Raw genomic sequence first — 17,982 nt, forward strand, 5'->3', positions numbered from 1 at the left:
TACTGCCAAAAATGAGTACCATGATAAGCATTCCCCGTTTGCGTGTAGAAAAAGGGCAGATGTCCCAGAGGGTGGGCGGGCTGTCAAGTATGAGCCCAAGCAACCCACAGGGCATAACGGAGACCCCAGCGCTGCTCTAAGTTCAATGTGTGACCCTTTTATTAATTGATTTTGTGATGTGTGTGTGTTGTGCTGGCTTCGGCCAGCTGTGGAGGGGACTGGTGTGGCGCGTACTCACCACAAGAGATCCGCTTGGGAGGGAGCGGCTCTGCTCAGAGCCCTCTACTGAGGGGGCGCCGAGTAATGCAGTGGTAGATTGACAGCTTATGTGTTGCAAGTGAAGGCAATGGGCTTGGGGAAAGGCATTACAGGGAGTAATCTAGTCATATCTTCAATTTAAACATCAGGGGAAATGTTTCCAAATCTTAAAGATTTATGAGTTTCCAGCCGGCCTCTCGCGGCCTGTAAACAAGTCTCGTAGGCCGCCTTCGCCGGGTGGATCTGGGCCGCGGAGTAATCCAGTCTGTACCTCCGATTTGCCAAATACGAAGGGACACATATGATAAAAATGTCACCGCACTCTCCATGTCAGGGCGCTAACAGGATTACGCGTCAGTTCTTAATGTCGCGCTCAGTTTTGCTCGCCATGAATGGCTGCATTATTGCTCACAGGAACCTCACCGTAATATATGGTGAGAGACAAGTAGCTCTTTATGGGCAGTGATTATTCGCTTTGAATGAAACCTGTGATTTATGTCCATTTAACTGAAAAGCCTTGTAAATTCCCAGTGCTGCATTTTCCCTCAACTGAGAATGAGTCAAGCGAAAGTGACAACCCGGTTGGCGTGGAAATGTGCAGCGCTTCGCGGAGTTATATTTAATATACCTGACATGAAAAATGCGTCCTCACCAGCGATACTTTAAGCAGGAGTGAAGGGGACATTAGCATGCAGTGTGTCCGCCACGGTTAGCGTGATCCTTCACGGGGACGCACAGGAGACACCCCTGCTCCACGCAGGTCTGAATCCTCGTCATGTATGTGTAAGCCCCACAGGGGATGGGCGCGGCTGACCGCCCAGGGGGTTGGGTGCGCATTCCTAATCCTCACAATATGTGCATTTGTATACACGTGCGTTATTTAAACCTGCAGTGGCAATTCGGAATTTAATATAACATCTGGTATTGTTTACTTCTCTTCAAGTGCATGAAATAATGAGACAAAAAGAAAAATACTGAAAGAGGGAGCGACACAGACGTGGGTTGGTGCGCGCACGAGTGTGATAATGATTCCTGCACTTTGTTGCCTTTCTAGGCGCTGTAAAAATAGAAGGTATTTGGTGCTCAAGGTCGAAGCCCGTGTTTGCGTTGAAACTGTTCACCAAAGCAGACACCAGCGGCGAGTGTGTAACCAGCAGAGCCATTTTTCTAACAAGTTGTGGTGTTAAGGACAACAGATGTCAATACAGCCACGTTCTTTTGGTTCATTTATTAAACAACATACAGGACACTCGTATGTGGTAACCACAGACCCCCAAGGGACATGCAAGAGGAATCCCACTGTAATCTACCTTTAGAGAAACACATCTCACAACACACAACTATTGTCGGCGCGCGCGCGCGTGTGTATGTATTTATATATATATATATATATATACACTCTAAAACGAGAGTCCTGTACTTCTTTCCTGTGCCCGAGCAAAGCCTGCGGACGAGGGGGCATCCATCAGAGGAGGCCAGCGCCTCGCGTGTGTGGTTGTGTAGTGTGCTGGGCTGCAACGGGCCTGCACCTTGGCTCTTCTGGGTCAGACACTCATTGCCCTGTCGGAGAAGGGACCAGCAGTCGGGTTTGTACTCGGCCTGTTTATAATTCAGCAGCTGGCCCGCGCATTAATGAACCCGTAATGAGCTGCCGTGAAGACTGAATTAAGCGCCCTGCAATCAGACCGTCGGGGGGGGCCTCGCGCTCTGCACATCTGCAGCTTTGCATCCAAGGAGAAGTTGTGCAATAATTCCGACCCGCAGCCTCCTTATTGCACTCGCTGCAGACCCCGCTTTTGTTATCTGCGGGGGCAGCTGCCAAGCACGGAAAACAGCTAATTAGGACCCGCTGAAAGATAGGAATAAAGGTTTCCATGTCTATTTATGCCGTTTGTCTGAGTCCCACCCACACCAAAAGGGACATTATGGTTCTGAGCGCTTCCAAAATCTACAGCCAATATGCTTAATATTAACTTCGGTTTGTGAATGAACATCGGGTGGTTTAAACGAACTCCCACACAGGGTTGAGTCCCCATGTGGTACTCACCTACCACCGTGTGGATAGACGCCTATGATGAAGCTGACATGATGGGTTCTGGGTGAGGGTCTATTCCAAAATCTCTTTTGAACTTGTTCATGGGAATGACCATTATTTGAGATCTGGTTGCTCATATGTGTTAAGTGTTTAATCTTGGGAGGATGTGACCAGGATCGTCCTACCCTTTTGCTCTCTTATCGTGTGTAACTAAGGTTTAAAACTTTACACATGCTTATGAGGCCCTGTAGTCTGGAAATGAAATACTGGCTGCATTTTTGAAAATTGCCTTCTACATTTTAAATCCTTTCGAAGCAGCAGTAGCCATCTTGCCTTTTGATATATAATTTCACACTGCAAGTATCCTTTTCCCAATGCCAGATATTACCAACCTCAGAAGTCTGTCTTACTGCCTGAACTAAACCAACAACTATGACCTTTGGCATAACTTTTCCTATGCAGTTTTGTTATATGATAATGTGCTTATGTAAGTTGAAGTCGGATTTCTGCTGCTGTGTGTGCCAAATGTGGATACCCTTGACTGGTATGCACTTTATAAGGGTGTATATATATATATATACATATATATATATATATATATATATATATATATATATATATATATATATATATATATATATATATATATATATCAATACATCCCTGACAGGTTGGCACAGACACAAAATGAAGAGTTACATTTTTAGAAAAACCGAGTAAAGCTCCGAATTCCCCCAGAAGTTCATTCTAGGAATAGGCAGTAGCCATCTCCCATCCAGCTAGTTTAACAGCTGATTAGTAAACAGGTCATAGCCTTATCCCACCGTACCACCATTCTTCGAGCCTGATCATGGGTGCAGACGTAGGGCAGACAGGAGGTAGGTATATATCTATATATGTGTTACACTGCTTGTGATTGTGCTTTTGTAGATTGGTTAGGTTTGGCTTTCCATTGAAAAGGTTTTCTTTGTTTTCTTAATACTTTGGCACCATCCTGTGAAACTGCAAGAAGCTTAAAATCCAAACGTTCACCCGTTTTTGCTTTAGCAGGGTAAATGTCATGCAGAAATGTCAAGCTGGGCCAGAAAAGGAGGCTTGTCAAATAAGAAATGCTTCACAATGTAAGTCCCATAGGATTTGGTGCTCTCCGATATGGAACAGAATGGCTAAAAGGGATTATACAAACCTGGCGTGAAAGTAGAACTTTCCTTAAAGAAGTGCCTTTGTTTGGTTTGGGGTAATCTGTTCAGTAGTTTTTGAGAAATTAGTGTTTTAACATTTTTTGTACAGACGTGATAGGTTTAAAAGATAGAAATATCTGGACCATTACATTGGAGATCCCTTTGTGGGTTCTCAAATGGTATTGCGTGAGGGAGCGTTTCTCCCATTGTCCTCTGCGGGTTTGCAAGTCTGGCTTCACATTCATAAACACGATGCATTCTGATCGGTTGGCTGTCTCATACATTTTTCAGTCACGGCCACCAATACGCAAAACAGTGCACAGAGCACCATGTTAGGAAAAATAAAAATGACACATGGGTGGTAGCTTGAGCCTACATTAACCTAGGTCCATGTTTGTGGCCCCCAAAAGGGCCCTTACCCTAGAATGAAAATAAATGATAAAAAAGTGGCTTTCATACTGATCTTTCCAAAACATGTGCAAGATTTATTAAACCTGGTCCCACTGCTGTGCTTGGGCAACTGTCACACATGGGGTTGGGCACATGCCCTGATTAAAGGTCCGGTCCTCTGGTGAACTCTCTTCTGCACATTCCTTACTTAGTAGGTTTGGCTGCCTCTGGTGGGTTGAGCGTTAGGCCAGGTCCTTTGGCCATGCACAGTGGGGGCTGCCTACCTTGGCGAGTTGGACACAAGGATCCGTTGCATTGGCTTATGGTTAAAAACTCTACAAATGCACTGAAATAAACGAAGATTACATTTAAGTTATGGTTAGCTTTTGTTATATCACTTTAACATATGCTCAGAAAATCACTTTAGAAACATTGCTAAAGTGTAGCTAAGTTGCAAAATAAATCTGAGAAAAGCACTGGAATTCATGTTGTGGCTAGGACCGCAATCTATACCTTGCAAAACAAACATGAAAGCCTAACTCATGTATGAAATGCAGTGCTTAGGGAAGGAGCGGCTGGGAGAAGTCGGTGGATGGAAAGAAACAAGAACTGGGCAGGGACGAAGGACCATGGGAGGCACTTGAGGCTGGGCTCAGGGAGACCTTTAAAAAGTAATAAAAGCCAGGTACAGGTGGAGAAAGAGATGGACAAGTTTGGGGTTTGAAAGAGAACAGCACATGAGGGAGATTGCCAGGAAATCCATGCATTCTCATGGAGTGCTGAAAGGTAAAGAAAAATGAAGTTCCCTGATTGGGAGCGGTGGAAGGATACAAGAGAGCCAGTCAAGAGGATAGTAAAGAGGTTATGCTCCAGGGAAGAGACAAACATGCGTCCTGAAAAAAGACATTGAATAAGAAGCAAGCAAATGAGAGTGACAAGTAAGGCAATCAATTGTAGCAATGGGTGGAGTCTACACACATGCCAAGTTTTTCGTATGGTTCTTAAGAGGCTTTTACCTAGCTAAAACCTGTCTGCTAGGTGAGGCCCAAAAACAACTGTGCATATTTCCCTACAAGTTTGACATCATCTTAATTTGGATTATGCCTTTCTGCAAGGCAGGCTTGATTACTTTTGGCAACATATTTTTCCTTACCTTTTATGAATCTTGCCCAGTGTCTCTTGACTTGTGTAATGTCAGTGTGTGGATCTCTAAGCATAAATTAAGCCATTGAACTTGTGGCCCTTGGTGCAGTTTTTATCAAAACTGATTTTTATGTCTCTTAGTTGGTGGTCAGTAGTTCAAAAGTCCCAAATATAAGTGGTGGTTGTGAGCATTTTCTTTGTAACATACATTTCATTATCTGATGATGGTAGTTCAAAGGATGTAATCATGTACCACTGGCGTAACAAAGGCCCCGCAGCTCCCGTGGTACGAGGGGATCCGAGCTCCAGGGGGCCCCCTCAGCACAGCGTGCAAGCCTGAGAGGTCCTGAATAAGTCTGGAGCTGGGTGGTGGGAGTTTGGATGCTCACGGTTCTTTAAGCCGCTGTCAGGCACAACATCTTGTTAGTGGGTTTGTGGCTTGTTTTGGGCAACACATCCCAACCAGCTGGGTAACCCTTCCTTCCATTGTCTTATAAATTATGGTTAGTTCATTTAGACTCATTTTCCAGAATCTGTGTTAACAAAGATAATTCTCTTGATATCCAGGGTTCCACAAGTCCACATATTCCTGGCTGGAACAGAAATGAAAGCTTATTGACTCAAAATATTACTCTTTCATAATTTCTTATATGATTTAACAAGCTGATTTTCAGTTGATCAGATAACTTCAGATATTTATGCAGGAATGATTATCTTTGTGGTTTAGCACTAAGTAAGAACACGACTGTTTCGTTTCCAGCTTTTTCCATTTTCCCAGGCGGCCGTGTTGCTTCTCTGTTTGCCACCTCGTTATCACATCCGTAGCAATTTGTTCTCTTTCTAGGATGCTTTCAAGGCTTTCAGCAGAGTTTGCAGTGCTGGTGTTGTAGGGAGAGGGACTGATTCAGCTGCGTAGAACTGAGTAGGGACTTACTACAACATCAGACACGGTATAAGGGATGTAATCATACTACTATTAAGAAAGTAAAGTATTGGTGAACAAACCTCACATAACCTGCCTATTTATTACATATATGGTCATGATTACCCAGTTAAAACATTCTGCCATCTGGAGAGCTTGCTTATGCCTAACAGTACTTTTAGAGGGACTTCTTGTCTGCTTCCGTCAGCCCTTCGCTCCTCGCTTCCTACTGTTTGAGTATCTCCCTTCCTCTTGCCTTCATATTCTCTTAGCCATTCATTGACATGCTACCTTATCAACCCTGAAAAATCAAAGACAACCCATAACTTTTCCTAGCTGGAGCTGATTTTCTCTATACCTAAGGTCTCGTTCGAGTGCCCCATGGAAATCCAGATATGTTTTGTGTATTTGTAAAGCGCACTGTCACCCGCAAGGGTATCTTGGCACTGAGCAGTTGTGTGTGCCTAATCCCTCCTAGGGAGGGTTGGGTAATTGAGAAGCCAGGTCTTAAACTCCTTGTGAAATTCAAGAAGTTCAAGGAATTCAAGATAGGGCCAGTAATGAGAGTTACTGGCATCATTAGGATATCAAATTGTGGTGTTTCGCATAGAGATGGAACACACGACCATGTGAAATACCCTGGGAAATTTAAAGGAAATAGGCATGAAAACACTGATTCCTGTATGATATTCCATAACCACGTGTAATCCCTGTTATTTCATGACTCCAAGGATTACAAGGACCCAGGAAAATAACGGCGATTATTCTGGGAAACTCATAATGAGGCCAACAGTATACATTTTTGAAAATATTTTCTATGCTCTAAACGTTACTGCAAGACAATTAGTCTTTCTTACTTCTAAAAAGCGCAAGGGTTCAGTTTCTGAATATCACCAAATGTTGTCATGCTTCACAATAGATGTTTTCTAGATCCAATCTTTGAAAAATTATATGAATATATTTGAAGTCGAAAAGTGAGTTTTCAGTGTTAAAGTTGGGTTATTATCCAGTATGATAAATTACTTTAATGCCACAGCAATATTTTATTTTATCTTAAAATAATGTTCCTTTTTCTTGTTATTTCTTGTAGGCCTCAGTATTCGAGGAGCGCAGGAAGAGGATCCCCCAGACCCGCAACTAATGAGACTGGACAATATGCTTTTGGCTGAGGGAGTTTCAGGACCAGAAAAAGGTGGTGGATCTGCCGCAGCAGCAGCTGCGGCTGCAGCTTCAGGAGGGTCTTCTGATAACTCCATCGAACATTCCGATTACAGAGCCAAGCTGACCCAGATCCGACAAATATATCACACCGAGCTGGAGAAATACGAGCAGGTCAGACATCTCATTGATATTCCGTTTGACTTCAGGGGCATATTGACTCTCCAGTTTTCTTTAGCTTCATAAAAGTTATAAGCATAGAAAAATGTTCTCCCAGGATCCACTGCTTTATAAGATCGTTCCTTGTTCTACATTGTCTTGATTTGAGTAATTCTGAATTTTGGGTACTAAGCGATTGTAGTGCACAAAAACTGACTGTTCAGGTGAAATTTTGGGTTCACAAATTATTCTTTGTCATGGGTTGTTGACAACGGTACTGTAGTTGCCTTTACTTCACTCAGAGGAGTTGACCATATGTTAATTCACCAAAATATATTAGGGCCAACGTGATCAGGATCCTTAGCATTAGAAGGTCCTAAGGGAAGAGTACACCTTACAAAATGTATAATTTAATAATATAACATAACACTTAGGGCCTGACTAAGATGGCAGATGGGATACTCTGTCACAGATGTGACGGATATCCTGTCCGCCGTATTACAGGTTCCATTATATCCTATCCTCCTAGGTAGTAATCAGGTCCTTAGATTGTGACCCACATTCGGGTGCGAACTTCCAGCTGCTTTTGAATTAAGAGAGAGTTCTAAGAATACTCCCAGGATGTTTAAACTGTTACAGTTTCCCGCAAGTACTCATGGACCGAAATACAGGAAGTCTATTTTTCCAAATGCAAAGTAATTGCAAACTTGTTTTTCTTCACCTTTGAGTGTTTCAGGGCGGTGAACTACCTGCACGTGTGTTGTAAATTACAACATTGAATATATCCTGGAAAAGTCACTTAGATGCACAGATAGCTTCGTGAATTTGCCGAATGAGTTTTGTGCAACTAAAGAACCACTCCGTTTTTGCACATACACAATCATTGCTGTTGAGTCGTTAAAAACGAACTGTAAATAACACATTTATAATGTAGGTATCGTGGTACTCTATAGAACAACAAACATTCAAACAGTGTTGCTGAGCCAGCTACAAAATAGTTTATATTGTTCAGTTCCACTCTCATATAACTGTCTGTGTCTCCCTCGCATCCTCGAAAGACGTCCACCATTTCCACCACCAAAGCTCAGTCAATAATGATTTAATCAGGAGCATGCTACATACCTCCACATCTATATTGGACATTTGCATAACATACTCCGAAAGCTCTTCCTCGTTTTCTGAAAAGGGTAATTTTAAATAAAAAGATGAATTGAAAATTACATCTCACTCACCATGGAGATTAGTGAAGAACCTACAGGTTATATTTCTGATCTGATTTGCAGTTGAATTCCAAATTCTGTTTTATCCCCTTATGAATCATTGTCAGAGGTGGCTGTCCCTAAACCTTAGGGCTCCCATTCAAATATCTGCATGCAAAAAGGTGAATTTGTGAGCATGATTTACAAATTAAAGTTCTCAGAATCCTCAAATTCCTCCTAGTACAGCAAGAATTCTGCAAGAATAATGGGATTTCTGGCATACTGCATTTGGGATGGGTTGGAAGAGGGTGGTTCCCGCAGTAAGAGCAGGTGGTGGCCATTACCACCAAATATAATCCAAATGTATTTCACTCCTTGTTAGTGTTAGAAAAACGAGGAATAAGTGTGTAGATGGGGTGCAAAATGACACACCAACACCCCCCCTCGTTTCATATAGGTTTTTCCACTCTGAAGATATCCTCAGACTGGTCAGTCGTTTACAAGTAGACAATCCGCTGCTTTTGTAATAGACATATGCCCCGTAATATATTTGTCATAGATTTTCAAACATGAATCCAATGAAATGACTGACATTAAGGAAATTAAATCCATATGCCAGTTTTTGTAAAGTTACTTTTTTCTTAAGTGGTACTATGTTTCAGTGCACGTTAAAATGTGGGAGAAGATCCTTACTTTGTTGACGATTTGGTGTGAGTAATCATCTGAGAGTGGATCTTCTGAATTCTGAAAAGTCAAAAACTCCTAGAATATTTTGAGCTTTTTATTGGTCAAGCTGTCTGTAATCGAAGACCAAGGATCCCCTGACGCAGGATTGTCCAACATTGTCCAGAAGTGCTAGACTTGTGCTGGAAAATGGCTCATCTGATGTCTGATAGTCAATAATTTGTATTGTATTGTATTGTATTGTAATAGTATATAGTGCTTACTACCCCTGATGAGGCGTCGAATCGCTTTTCGGCGAGTAGCACGCTACTCCGGAACCCAAAAGGAATTAGTGGTTGATTAGTATAGGGAAATATGAGTACAGTTTTAGTATTATTATGAGTTAATTTGAGCCACGGATATGTGAGTTTGTTAGTTAGATTGACTGGAGTAATGGAGGGGTGGAGGAAGGAAGAATCCAGAAGTGTTAATTGGGAGTTTATGGTAATAGGATTTAGCAGTGCTTAATTTGTAAATAAAAAGGTGCCGGTGCCCAAAGCCCTCCTTTTTAACACGCGGCTGCTGCAATTAAATGTGTGATCACGGAATACTGAGGCGGCGTAATCCTGAAGCCATCTCGGGCATCTTTAATCCATATAAAGCCACTCCCTACCCCTTCAGCTCACTCTTGCAGCTTTCTCCCATTGTGAGGCTTTTTCGTTTTTCCCTTCATCTGCCTTTCCCATAGGTGTCTTTTGCTCGCAGCAAATGCTTGAGGCAGAAGAATAAGTGTCGGCCCTCAAAAATAAGTGTCGGTGCTCAGCACCGGTAACAACAAGCACAAATTAAGCACTGGGATTTAGGCTTGGGATGAGTAAATGGGGGATGGAGGGAAGAGTCTGTGGAAAGGGTTAGGGAGATCGTAGTAGCAGGGTGAGATAAATGAGGGAGAATATAGTAAGGTTGTTTGGGAGATCATGGTAGTAAAGTGAGGTTTGGGTGAGATAGGTGTGGAAGCGGAGGGAAGAGCTTAGGCAGAGTTATTTAGGAGATGAAGTAGTAGGATGGATTTGGGATGAGTCAGAGTGGGAATGGAGGATAGAGACATGACAGATGGTGATGGGTAGATAAGTGTGATATAAGATGAGAGCAAGGATTCATAAGTAGCTAGTATACCAACTTATCTAGGAGTTATGCAATGACCTATGAACATGTTTAGCATAGAATAACATACACACACACATATATATATACACACACATACACACAGACACATGAATACACACACATATATGTACATACATATATATATTTAAATCATTAGTTAAACAGGTTTAAAGAGTGTGTGTGTAGTTTATTGTTATGACATAGTAGCAATACATATTTTCTAGAGAACTGGATATAGCTAGAATATACACATAATCAGAAAAAAATATTTATCAACATAGGCATATGCAGTCCATAGCTGTTTGAATATGGTGACTATGGGGAAAGAGCCAGCTCTTGAGTAGTTTTCCGAAGAGAAGATAGTTATCTGTGGCTCTTATAGTGGGGGTAATGAATTCCATTGTTTGGCTGCTTGAACGGAGAAGGATGTACCACCTATATAATCTTTTTCTTGTATGGTGGTGTTCTAAGACAGGGTGCCAGTCTTGAACGTGGCATTGTTTAAGCTTGTTTTACGAGTGAGAATGCCTGTGACCGTAAACCAAGCATCCCCTAACACAGCACTGTTCAATGTAGGTCCTGAAAGTCCTGAGCCGTGCTAGGTTTAGGAGATGGCCTCAGAAGGCAAGTTTGCATAGTGAGAATATAAAGGGAAGTCATTTTCACAGTGATGGCATGTCCCGACATTCTAACATGTATCTGGCCCTTCTGCATAGTGATTGAACACCCCTGGCCTAAAAAACATCTGGTAAATAGTTGCCTTACGTGTCTTTCTGCCAGGAACACCATATCTCATCAAGTGATTTTGCGAATTCTACATCTAGACGGCAAAATAATGCAAGCTTACTTCTGCTAATAAAAGAAAACGTGCAAACAATAACAGAATACATTAACCTGCAATGGGCTCAAAGATTGTACCGAAAATACACATACTTTCCTCAGAATCAAATTGGAATCACTTGATGTACTGACGAATCATGTGTTTGGATATGCATTTGGCACCCCTAAGGATTCTGCATCACTTTATCCAGGCTTACTACTATTTGTTGAAGGTAGGAGTTAACATCTATCTATCTATCTATCTATCTATCTATCTATCTATCTATCTATCTATCTATCTATCTATCTATCTATCTATCTATCTATCTATCTATCTATCTATCCATCCATCCATCCATCCATCTATCTATCTATCTATCTATCTATCTATCTATCTATCTATCTATCTATCTATCTATCTATCTTTGTGTCTATGTCATAATTATATTATTGATTTTGGGGTTCACGAAAGAGAAAGACTATCACTATTTTCCTTGACAATCCTATATGACTTAATAATTCCACCCTTCCTTATTGGACATGCAACTCCATATATTCCCAGGAGTGAATTCAAACAGAACAGACGATCATGTAAATGAGGCTGTAATTTACTTTCAGTAGGGTAACAAAATCATTTTGCCTGAAGTGTATGCATCTTTCTTAAGGATGTACCCAGATTTTAATTATCTAAATGTAAATACTTAACGAATTTTACTTAGAGTAATGAGCTAAAGTGCACACCACATAAATGAGATGTTCTAATTAATCATGTATGAACTGCTGGTTTAAAGGAAAGCTCTCTGAATTCAGTGAATGTTGGGCTATTGCCAACTTGCTAATCAAACCTTGCATTCATAGATGGCTTCACTTAATACGTTGTGAGGCATTCAGCAAATGTTATAGGAATATCATGAATATTTACAAGAAGAAAGCGTTTAGCTGTAACCCTTTAACATTCACACACTTCACCTCTAAACTGTTATACTCCCTGCTTGTTGAAAGTAAAATAACATTATACCATATAAAGAACTTTTAAGGGCGAGCTTCTCAATTGCACCAAAGCATACATCAGCAAGCATGGGCAAAGCCATTTGTTCTGATGTTGCCTGCAAGCTTTTTGGCTTTGACAGTGCTTGGTTTGTTGTGCCATGGGTTTTATAATTATTTTTACAAAAACAGAAGGGAATCTCATGGATATATGGGGACAAGGAGCACTTAATGCTTTAAAGGAACAACACACCTCTATGGGGGTGATTCTAACTTCGGCGGGCGGCGGAGGCCGCCCGCCGAAGTTCCCCCACCAAAAGACCGCTGAGGGTATTTTGGGATTTGCCCTGGGCTGGCGGGCGGCCGCCCGCCAGCCCAGGGCAAATCAGCCTTCCCACGAGGACGCCGGCTCAGAATTGAGTAGTAGTGGGAAGGTGCGACGGGTGCAGTGGCACCCGTCGCATAGCAGACACTGAAATACTTTGTGGGGCCCTCTTACGGGGGCCCCTGCGGCACCCCCTACCGCCATCCTGTTCCTGGCGGGAGTCCCGCCAGGAACAGGATGGCGGTAGGGGGTGTCAGAATCCCCATGGCGGCGGAGCGCGCTCCGCCGCCATGGAGGATTCTGCAGGGCAGCGGGAAACCGGCGGGAGACCGCCGGTTTCCCGAATCTGACCGCGGCCGAACCGCCGCGGTCAGAATGCCCTGCGGTGCTCCCGCCGACCCTGGCCCCGGCGGTCTCTGACCTCCGGGGTCAGAATGACCCCCTATATGTTTTACCTGGAATAAACAATTATGCCCACATGCAGTGTTTATGAAAACAAATAAAATCACATTTATTTAAAAAAATCAGAAAAATGATGGGTAACGACCCAAAACGCAGAGGACTCAAAATTATATAAACAAAAGAACCCAGGCAATAATGTGGTGTGACATAAATAAAAAAAAACTGTTAGCCACAAATAAACCTACAGCAGCAGTTCTGCCATTAGGTTCATTTCTATAGACATTTTATTGGGTCAGTGCGCAAGAGTCGAAGACATTTCGATCCTATAACCATAACAGGATCATCATCAGGACATTACAATTGATGCCTGAGAAGTGTTACTCAATTGGTAAGAACAAAATAACTAAATTATGGGAGTGCTGTCGCAGATGGTGCCCACATGTGAAAGAAATGGCGCTGGAAGCCTAGTAGGAGGAGGGAAAGCAATAACCTCCCAATAATCAGAATCCCTGTCAAAGGAGATGCAAGGGGCAATCTTAATACACCTGAGATGCAGGGGAAGGCAATGTTTGAAGGTGATCCAATGCTAAAGCCAGGAGCAAGGGATATGTATCTGGATTTCCTCTGGGGGCCAATCAGTCTCAGCTTGATCGGCCGCTTTTAAAGTTAAAGTCAGAGCTGGCACATGATAGCAGTTGGCTACGAGGCAATGATTAAGGAAATTTACTGAGAACCGCAGGATCAGAGTCCATGAAACCCGCCGGGGACTGGAAATCACAGCCAGTGGTTTTTATAAAACATTGTTGCGGGAGCTGTCGGGTCCTCATCAGTATTAAAACTGGAAAAATAAAAAAGTAATCTTTTTGTACTTAAAAAGTACACATTGCCATCCTAGTCTCTGGCACTGAAAGGGATTACACTGTGTGCATGTGTGCTTCTTGTGAGAGAGCAGAATGCTGCCATTCACAGTGAAGGTAGCCAATGGCTGAAGTGGGCTGGCCTACTGACCCATACTTTATACTGTAGTGTATGAGAAAATATGAATAACACAGAAATAGACCATTGGACAAAGAGGGCTAGCTGAGGACCTCTAAGAGTACGTTACTAAAATATAAAGGCCCTGGTAACACCAGACCTAAAAAGTGATAATATTAATTACCCGATTTGTAATCAAGTCATTAACATTTCCATTATTGTTTGATGGTTATAATATTCAGCAGCTGGCTATGTTCCACGTACAGAAAAGATAACAGTCTCCATTAGACAGCTCCATTGCAAAGCTATTGAAGCAAACAAGATGACTTCACAGCATCTGCTGTGATTATAGTAGAAGAGCTTCTTCTCGAACATACCTTCTGGGTGGCAGAAATGACATGCATTATTCACAAAGAGCAAGTCTTCGCTTCTCGTTTGCTTTTAAATGTTGTTCTAGATTTTTAGTTCACACGTAAAATCTAGCATCTAAATTGTGCCTGTTTCCAAAGTAACTGCAAAGTAGTTTCCAGGGCAAGCACATTAGTTGCTTGATCCACAGTGATTTGGCGTACGTTTATCCATATACATCTATCAATACAGTTATAAAATGAGTTTAAAAAAAAAAAAGAATGAAAGGTGAACATCATGTGGAGGGCGAAACAAATGAAGAAACTGTTGCATAGCGTTCTTAAAGTTAAATCCACTGCCCAGGTAAAGGAGGGAAACATACTGAAATTGATTTTGGTTGTAATGATTAATGTGTCCATGTAAAGGTGTGCTATGTAGTGTTGAATGAGCTGTGCAGCACCAACATCACTTGAAGGTCACCGGGGGTTTGACAGTGCAACCCCTTCCAACCCTTTCTACTTCAGCTGCAACCCCTGACTCCCAATATTTGTCAAGACCGTTGTGGTTCAGGTTGGATTGGCTAATTTAAAATAAAATAAGATCACAACACTGTTAGGGACTGGGTTGTTAATTTGGGAGATGGTGGCCACTACCACCTTAATGCGCACAGTTGGTCAAAACACTGTTCTGAGAGAACCTCTGCTCCTGGATATAGCACAGGCAGCATGGATTCCCCAGAGAGGCACACAGTAACTTCAAGCCGTAACAATCATTTTAAGGTCATGAATACAGGACAAAAAAACTATTTGGGAAAACAGAGATAATTTTAGTGAGCCAAAAGACAGCAAGATATTAGCATAGTTTAATGTGAACCGGAGATATGATTTTCTGAAATTTTAGGAACCAAATGTGCATAGAAAATATAAAGTGCCATTGAAAAACAACAGTTTGCAGTGGAACAGGACCTACTTGCAATTTCAGGCTGACTGCGATGGAGCAGAGGTCGATGACACCAAGCAGGTTTCCCTGGTGAAATATTTTAGCTTCAGAGTCAGTTCTCCAACTGTTGGGAAAGTTCCTTCTTGTTGGTCCTACAACCAGTAGCTTCTCAGGGCAGGCTTCTGGGCTCTAGGTCTCTTTCTAGAGGACCTCCGGTTGAGTGAAGTCCTCTGTGCTCATCTTGACCTTCATGGAATCCGGAGTAACTTGTCTTTTTGTGTTCCTGAAGCAAGCAAGCAGGAGGCCCACCACTTGACTTTTGGAGAGCTTTTCCAGATCCTGGGTGTCAATAGAACTCAGAAGTCCGTTAATGAGCCAGTTTATTACCAAATGTTCAGGAGACTTCTTCCAGCAGCACCCGCTTCTACAGGTGGAATTATCTCAGGTCCATGAATGTTCCGAGGAGGTAGTTGTTGGGGTGTCTGATTTGTCCTGTACACTAGCCAGTCACAAGATACAGTCTGCCACCCAATCATATAATTAGCAGTCCCTCTTTGCTTTACCTTAAAATTACCCACAATTCCCTGTTTCAGGAAGTCAAAATCCAGCTGCCACAGAACAAGCTTGTCCTCAGCTCCATACCTGCTCCCCCATTTAGACCAGCTCTCCTTCCATCTGACAGAGGTGAGTGGCTCCTAGGAATGGATAGGAGAAGCCATCCTTGGCATCTCTAAGCTAAAGAAGTTGTGCTAACGCTGCCCTTTGTTCTGCCAACTGTTCTCATCGACTCCCAGATGGCTATTCCTACTACATGAATAGACATTAGCACACATTTGCTCTCCCTGGCCCCAGAGGCAGGCTGATGTCCTATATGGTTCATATGTGTGTCAGTTATTTTTTCACAGCTTTTCACACAGTCTTTTCAAACCCCATATTTTGCAGGGTAGATGTCACATTCATGCATTATATTTTCATGATCTTCAAAATTATATAGCAACACAATCAACAAAAACAGCTAACCAGCACCAGAATTACACAACAGCAGTACAACAGAAGTAAACAACACCATTCCACAGCACAAGATAGCACAATACACCACAACACAGTACAACAACAAACTAAAAACACAATACCACAACACAATACAAAACACAACAATATCATAATACAGCAATCTTACTCAACAAAACAGCACAAATGTTGGGGTTTTCTGTAATTTTGTTAGGTTGTGTTGTGATATTTATGTTTTCTTATGTCGTATTGTTTTGTTGCTTTGTGTTGGTATTGTGTTATGTGTGTTGACTGTATTTTATTGCATTGTTGTATTGTGTTATGGCACTCTTCTTTTTTTATTTTTTTATTTTCAATAAACATTGTGACAAACATCATTGAAACGTACATCTTGCTCAATGTAATTGTAGCAAAATAAACGTGATGTAAAAAACATCAGTAGCATTAGATCACAGGTTCAAACGCTTCATTCCTTCCTGTCATCAAGTTGGAAATCCCAAAGTATCTTTAAAATAGCAGTGTGTTTCTGAAGAGGGCGTGCAAGTTCTTAAACAATGTCACTTTATTAAGAGATCCACCTCACTGACAAAGATTTCAACTTCAGCTATAAAGTTGAGAGCACAATGAACACCATTCAAATCAAATCAAATCATTAACATTTATAAAGCGCACTACTCACCCGTGCGGGTCTCAAGGCGCTAGGAGAAAGGGGGGGTTACTGCTGGTCGAATAGCCAGGTTTTTAGGAGTCTCCGGAAAGCGGAGTGGTCCTGGGTGGTCCTGAGGCTGGTGGGGAGGGAGTTCCAGGTCTTGGCCGCCAGGAAGGAGAAAGATCTCCCACCCGCCGTGGAGCGGCGGATGCGAGGGACGGCAGCGAGTGCGAGACCAGAGAAACGGAGGAGGCGGGTGGGGACGTAGAAGCTGAGGTGTCGGTTGAGGTATTCCGGTCCTTTGTTGTGGAGGGCTTTGTGTGCGTGGGTGAGAAGTCGAAAGGTGATCCTTTTGCTGACTGGGAGCCAATGCAGGTGTCTCAGGTGTGCGGAGATGTGGCTGTTGCGGGGTTCGTCGAGGATGAGGCGTGCCGATGCGTTTTGAATGTGTTGCAGGCGATTTTGGATTTTGGCTGTGGTCCCGGCGTAGAGGGTGTTGCCGTAGTCCAGGTGGCTCGTGACGAGGGCGTGGGTCACGGTTTTTCTAGTGTCGGCGGGGATCCAGCAGAAGATCTTGCGGAGCATGCGGAGGGCCAGGAAGCAGGCGGAGGACACGGCGTTGACTTGCTTGGTCATTCCCGAAGAAGCCCCCCAAACCTCATATTTATACCACAGGTTGTGTTTGAAGGGACATCCTTTGAACTCTGTATAACTTACTCCAGACAAAAGATTATGTTCAACAACTTTAACTTAGAAACCCTGGGGTAGCCTTTCTGACCCTCAAGGGTTGTCTCAGAAGTGATACAAACCTTTTTTGCCAGTGTCAGATTCTGCAATACGAAGGCCTCTGTGTTATGTGGTAAGCAGAGGCTACATGAGGACCCTTATAAGGGCTGAATGTTTTGCTCATGTACTTCTCACAAGGCCAAAGCTGCAAGATCTGCAGAAACCTTTCTTCAAAGACTTCATATAATGGAAAAGGATCACATCTACTGTAGTTGGTCCCAGTCCATTTCTTCAGGTATTTATGTCACTAAGAGATCATTTCACTTGCCAGCCATGCTAAGACCTCAAGGATTCAAGACTGTGGCATTATGATCATAACTACGATTTTCATTGTGATCTGCACCAAGGAGAAGTGAAGTACCAAAAACTAACCGTGATGTGGGGCCCTACAAGTTTAGTTAGACACCTTCAACAAGTAATGTGGACAATTATTATATTTTCCAAGAACACCTTCATGACCACAAGC

At 42.6% G+C, this 17,982-nt stretch overlaps 1 protein-coding gene across 6 annotated transcripts in view; it reads left to right on the plus strand.

The window, feature by feature from the left end:
- Nucleotides 1-17,982, plus strand: part of PBX3 (PBX homeobox 3) — a 302,674-nt gene that overhangs the window by 188,298 nt on the left and 96,394 nt on the right. For all 6 annotated transcript variants that reach the window (XR_011205093.1, XR_011205094.1, XM_069241767.1 and 3 more), the window contains exon 3: nt 7,020-7,261. Coding sequence is in view for 4 of the 6 variants with exons in the window: in XM_069241767.1 (XP_069097868.1) it covers nt 7,020-7,261 (242 nt within the window). In the remaining 2 variants the exon portion in view is untranslated. The remainder of the gene's footprint in view (nt 1-7,019; nt 7,262-17,982) is intronic.

Source organism: Pleurodeles waltl, chromosome 6 (genome assembly GCF_031143425.1).
Source record: "Pleurodeles waltl isolate 20211129_DDA chromosome 6, aPleWal1.hap1.20221129, whole genome shotgun sequence".
Lineage (NCBI taxonomy): Eukaryota > Metazoa > Chordata > Amphibia > Caudata > Salamandridae > Pleurodeles > Pleurodeles waltl.